The sequence below is a fragment of the Bos mutus genome, unplaced genomic scaffold, assembly GCF_027580195.1.
Source record: "Bos mutus isolate GX-2022 unplaced genomic scaffold, NWIPB_WYAK_1.1 CTG2250, whole genome shotgun sequence".
Lineage (NCBI taxonomy): Eukaryota > Metazoa > Chordata > Mammalia > Artiodactyla > Bovidae > Bos > Bos mutus.
This window is the reverse complement of record NW_027219711.1, coordinates 254-6,403: the sequence shown is the minus strand read 5'-3', so window position 1 is coordinate 6,403 and position 6,150 is coordinate 254. Positions and strand designations below refer to the sequence as shown.

Here is a 6,150-nt window from a genome sequence, read left to right as displayed (position 1 = left end):
AGTGGAGTCGAGGGCTGCCTCGTCATTGACCTGGGCTCAGCCACTGCTGCCATCCGTGAGCCTGAGCACCCATAACTGCTGGCTCCAGACCACATGCTCCAGAAGTTCTGGCCCGTCTTTCGTAAATCTAGCACCCGCAGTTTGCACCTCCTGGGAGAAGAAGGAAGAAGGAGATTGGTAATGATGTAGTACGATCCACACCGTCAGAAACAAACAAACAAACAGAAACCGAAAAAAAAAAAAACAAAACCACAGCCTCCCATTGGGAAAACACACTGCCTACCTGTGCTGTAACTTAATCTTCCTGAGGTCACCAGCTGCCTTGCCCTCTTCCTTCTCTGCCTCACTTTCCTCCACCCCCCTTTGCCCTCTTTTCCTGCCTGATTGTCCACTCTAGTAAGTCCAAGCGTGATTGGGTGGGGGGAGCGGATATTCTAGAAGGCTCCCCTTCATTTAAGCCACCCTTCCGCTACCAGAAGGTATTTCTCATAGCCAACCAAGGCTTCTTCGTTGCTCTCTTGAGAACCCTCTGATCTATCCCGTTCCATCTACGTTCTCTCAGCCCAGCCGTCTTCCTTGGCACTGCCAGGATTTGACCAGGTTCCCATGACCGACTCACCTGGATCGAACCTTCTGGGCAAGCAGAACATCCAGTGCTTCCAGCACGGCTTGTAGGGGCCCCACATGAGGCAGGTCAATCAGGGCCCCCAGAGGCAGGCGGACAAAGGGCCAGGTTTGCACCATGGCTTTGAGGGTCTCAGTCCGATATCCGTCAAAGGCTTCCAGGAAGAGGGGCGGGAAGAGCTCCGTGGGCAGACTCTCCAGAGTAGAAACGTCCAGGTCTTCGGCCCTCAGCAAGTGCCTTCCCGCCAGGTCAAGGAGTCTGGGTGGGGTCGGGGCACTCATCCTGACTCTGCTCCAAGACGACTCCTGTGGAAGCTGCCAGAGATCAAGGGATCCGTTTTAGACAATGCAGGAGCACACCTTACACGGTCTCCCTTCCCTTCCATGCAAGCCACTCAGGGCCAAGGGCACTGCGCTAGCGGGGGTGCAAGTGAGGCTCGTAGCCGTAGGAACACTAGACAGGGCCCAGTGGGGGACAAAGTGCTATCTCTCTGCCCGCTTGGAACACGCGTCTCACTCGTACCGAGGAGCCAAACACGAATGCCGACTGTGTGCTCGATATGCATTTTAAACACCCTGCAAAGAAGGCAAATTCCAAACCGATGTGTTTCATGAATGACGTCTGCTCCCTAAAGACATTTAAAATGATTCCAGCTACATCACTGATGAAAATGTGATGAGATTCAGGTAAAACTACCTTGAGAGGCCAAATCAGACCCTGAAATGCGTTCTTGGGAAAGAAATGATTTTATTGAAAACTCTCCTTGCCATCCAGAGGCACACGCTACCCTTCACCATTAGCTCGCTTACCTTAAGCAAGGAAAGGACGTCCTCATCGGAGGCTAGTCACTTACTGCTCTGCTGTGGCTTGCAGGGCGCTCAGACGTCGACACTGCGGAGAACCCAGCTGTGACTCCAGAGCCAGAAAAGGACTTTGTATTCCCATCATCCCTCTGGCCCACTGCGAAGCCAATCAGAAACGGGCACCTGATCAGTCTATAGAGCTCTCATTGGATTGATCCCGCTTGGATCTTCACTTCTATCAGTCGATTCAGGGAGCAGAGGTTGATGGGGCGGCCGGGTAATGCAGGATCCTTTCTGCACTCACCATTCACTTCGCAAACGCTGACTGAATTCTACCATGAGAACTGAGATATAGACAGTCGTGCTTCCCTTGTGGCTCAGCTGGTAAAGCATCTGCCTGCCATGCCGGAGACCTGGGTTCCATCCCTGGGTTGGGAAGATCCCCCGGACAAGGGAATGGCAACCCACTGCAGTGTCCGTGCCTGGGGAATTCCATGCACAGAGGAGCCTGGTGGGCTAGAGTCCGTGGGGTTCCAAAGAGTCGGACATGACTGAGTGACTAAGCCAGGACACGCCCACACGCCAGCATGCCCTCACTTGCCCTAGTGCATGCCCCCGCCCTCCCATGCACACACATACACACACACACGCACACACACACACACACACACACACACACACACACACACACACACAAAGGAGATGTTCCACACAGAATAAAGAAACTCTGAGAATAGTCAGGTTTTGTACCATGGACAGCACGGTGCTGTTTTTCTCTTTTTGAGTAAGTGACCTGAGATCATCGAGGCCTGAACTGAACACAGAGTAATACGTCAGGGAGGACAGCAGTAGATTTTCCACGGGTCTTTCTTTATTTCATTTGATTAATTTTTTTGGTGTAGATTTGCTTCTTAAGGTCCTATAATTTTCTTGCTATACCACATCATCAATAAGTGATATCTGTGCATGTATCCACTCTCATTTTAGATTTCCTTCCTCTTTGGTAACCTGGAGCATCTTCTTATTCTTGACAAGTTCTCTGCTTCAAAAACTTGTTTGTTTAACAGCGAAAGCATTCTGTGTTGGGACGTAGCCACTTAACAGGGTTGCCATAGTTTCAGGTGAAGGGCCAAGGGATTCAGTACAGATAACCCACGTACCCATTCTCCCCAGATCAGCCCTCCAATCCGGGCCGGCACAACTTTGAGCAGAGCTCCATGAGCGATAGGATAGGTTCCCGGTGGTTATCCAGTCCAAACACAGTGGTGTGTACACGACTTCCCTCAAGGCCCAACCATCCCTCCCACACACCCACGCCCCGCTCCTCCCCCCGCCCACCCCACACACACACACAAACCAGGAGTTCATATTCTAAGTCGTGAGTCCTTCCGTTTCTGCAAGTAAGTTCATTGGGGTCATTTCCTTTCGGATTCCACAAATGAGGGGTGTCACACGCGATTTCCCAACAATTTCTTGACAACTTTCTCCCCGGGAGTAACTCTAACACGTGGGTCTCCCACGTGGACCCACGCGGGTTCATATCAGATGCTAAAAACACGTGTACATGAATGTCCCATCCCCTCCCAGACTCTATAATTCCCCCCTGCCATCTTGCGCCACCGCCACGGCCCTCTGCCACCCTACTAACACGGTTCCTTTTCCCATTCGCGTTGAACAGATGTCCGAAACCCTGGGTCTGTGTTGCCTTCATGATGTCCCCCAGTTCTAGATTTCAGTTGCAAGGTGCACAGAAGAAAGCTTCTGATACAGGCCACCCCCTAGGCAGGGGCAGGACAGCTGTATACAATGGGCTCCATGTGATGGCATACATCCTCCCACAGCGAGGACAGGGGCTGAGGCTTATCCAGATGATCCTGGGACGTCCCAAGTCTCTGAGAATCTCCAACAGCTGAGCCCGAAGCCGGGCAAGTCTCGCTTCCAGGAGAACACCCCGAGGTCTGTAAGTCTCCTGAGGGGCGGGATAACGCTCTTGCCTTAAACAGGGCAGCACAGCGGTGTGTCGCAGCAGCTTCTCCATGACGGCCGTGGACAGGAGGTTCCCACACAGGCTGACGGCCCTGAGCTGGGAGCAGCGGCTCAGGGCAGGCAGGAAGGCCTCCAGCTGGGAGTCCGTGATCCCACACGCGTCCAAGTCCACTTCCTGGAGGGTGGCTGCGACTTTCTCCAGCAGAACTTGGAGGAGCTCAGGCCGAAAGTCAGTCATGGGGACACCGCTGAGATCCAGGCTCTTGAGCTGACTGATGTCTGGGCTCTGGGACACGTGGGTCAAGTCTGATTCTGTAAGCCGGCACTTGGTTAGTGACAGGCTGTCCAAGGGGGACCTCAGGCACCTGGGGAGAAACCAAGCAATTAGTTCTTGGGAACCGGGTGCCAGGTTGCATACAGCTGATAGACAAAAGGTTGCTACAAAGACTGATATGAGTCTGACCATCCACTGAGGGTCAACATGCCGATTTGCCCCGTCTCATTCTAGTCTGAGGGCTCTCAGCCTCACTGTGGCACCAATCCCTGCACAGTGTCTCAAAGACACTCTCTCCTCATCTATGGAGCGGAGTACCACGTGCTCCACTTCCTTCTGAGGACGAGTGAAGATCATGGCATCGCAAGAACATGCTGTGAGGAGAGCCATAGAGCACCTCCATCAAGTGTGGACATTGTTGAATATTAGCGTGAGAAGGAGATCGAAAAATGGTTTCGGGTAAGGCTTCCTTCAGCCCCAGGTGGAGCCCCAGATCCTACATCTCTGGCCAGGCCAGGCGCTAGGGAGACGTGCCTCAGGAACCAACTGTAGAGCACCACACCATCTCTTACAGACAGGGCCTTTACAACAGGGTTCACTGAGGGCACCGACCTGGGGAGCACAGAGCTTCTCTTCAGGGATGCTCTGATCTGATGTCGTTTCCCCACTTCAGCGTCCTGTTCGCTTCCCTATGTTTACCATGATAACATAGGTGCCTCCGAGTTAGGAGGAAATTACCGACTCTGGGAGGCCAACACCCCCAGATAATACTCCCTACCACCTCACGGGCCCCACTCGATCAGCTTCACCCCCTCCCTTGACTTGCGGGGTTGTGGGACACCACACCCCAGGACAGAGCACCGTGAGAGACGGTCCTTTGGACGTTCTAATGTTGCGTTTAAGGTTACCACACTCACCTGAGCATCTGGTCCAGGCAGCCTTCAAGGAAGGAAGGAGACTCCAGATGGAGGTCCCGGAGGTGGCCCAGCCTCCGGAACTGGGAGGTGATTTGCACAACGTGATCGTGCTCCTGCTTCTTGAAGGCAGACACGTGGACGTGGGAGAGATGGAGTCTCTGCAAGTTACTCATCTCACCCAGGAAAGGGGCGAGTGTGGCCAGGGTGGACAGACTCCAGGTGCAACTCACTTGCACCTCCTGGATACAGTCCAGCTGCACCATGCTCAGGACCGTCACGATCTTGTCCATTGGCATGGAGACGATCTTCAGCTTCTTGCAACATAGGTGGATGGAAGACTTTCTCTGCTCCACCCACCGAAGGAAGTAGGTGAGGAAGTTGTCCAGGTCCTTTTCTTCAGGCACAGGTCTAGAAAAACCTTCAGTGGAGTCGAGGGCTGCCTCGTCATTGACCTGGGCTCAGCCACTGCTGCCATCCGTGAGCCTGAGCACCCATAACTGCTGGCTCCAGACCACATGCTCCAGAAGTTCTGGCCCGTCTTTCGTAAATCTAGCACCCGCAGTTTGCACCTCCTGGGAGAAGAAGGAAGAAGGAGATTGGTAATGATGTAGTACGATCCACACCGTCAGAAACAAACAAACAAACAAAAGAAAAAAAAAAAAACACAAAACCACAGCCTCCCATTGGGAAAACACACTGCCTACCTGTGCTGTAACTTAATCTTCCTGAGGTCACCAGCTGCCTTGCCCTCTTCCTTCTCTGCCTCACTTTCCTCCACCCCCCTTTGCCCTCTTTTTCCTGCCTGATTGTCCACTCTAGTAAGTCCAAGCGTGATTGGGTGGGGGGAGCGGATATTCTAGAAGGCTCCCCTTCATTTAAGCCACCCTTCCGCTACCAGAAGGTATTTCTCATAGCCAACCAAGGCTTCTTCGTTGCTCTCTTGAGAACCCTCTGATCTATCCCGTTCCATCTACGTTCTCTCAGCCCAGCCGTCTTCCTTGGCACTGCCAGGATTTGACCAGGTTCCCATGACCGACTCACCTGGATCGAACCTTCTGGGCAAGCAGAACATCCAGTGCTTCCAGCACGGCTTGTAGGGGCCCCACATGAGGCAGGTCAATCAGGGCCCCCAGAGGCAGGCGGACAAAGGGCCAGGTTTGCACCATGGCTTTGAGGGTCTCAGTCCGATATCCGTCAAAGGCTTCCAGGAAGAGGGGCGGGAAGAGCTCCGTGGGCAGACTCTCCAGAGTAGAAACGTCCAGGTCTTCGGCCCTCAGCAAGTGCCTTCCCGCCAGGTCAAGGAGTCTGGGTGGGGTCGGGGCACTCATCCTGACTCTGCTCCAAGACGACTCCTGTGGAAGCTGCCAGAGATCAAGGGATCCGTTTTAGACAATGCAGGAGCACACCTTACACGGTCTCCCTTCCCTTCCATGCAAGCCACTCAGGGCCAAGGGCACTGCGCTAGCGGGGGTGCAAGTGAGGCTCGTAGCCGTAGGAACACTAGACAGGGCCCAGTGGGGGACAAAGTGCTATCTCTCTGCCCGC

At 53.7% G+C, this 6,150-nt stretch overlaps 1 protein-coding gene across 1 annotated transcript; it reads right to left on the bottom strand.

Annotated features, from left to right (window-relative positions):
- Positions 1 to 90: 90 nt before the first annotated feature.
- LOC106700573 (PRAME family member 15) lies at positions 91 to 5,933 on the bottom strand (the record flags this gene model as incomplete). Its single annotated transcript, XM_070366868.1, has 7 exons — positions 5,647 to 5,933; positions 5,097 to 5,177; positions 4,836 to 5,013; positions 4,606 to 4,724; positions 3,423 to 3,779; positions 620 to 883; positions 91 to 150 (listed from the first exon to the last, which is right to left on the bottom strand). Coding segments are annotated over exons 1-7 (1,346 nt in total), but the record flags the coding sequence as incomplete, so codon positions are not given.
- Between the last annotated feature and the right edge of the window lie 217 nt (positions 5,934 to 6,150).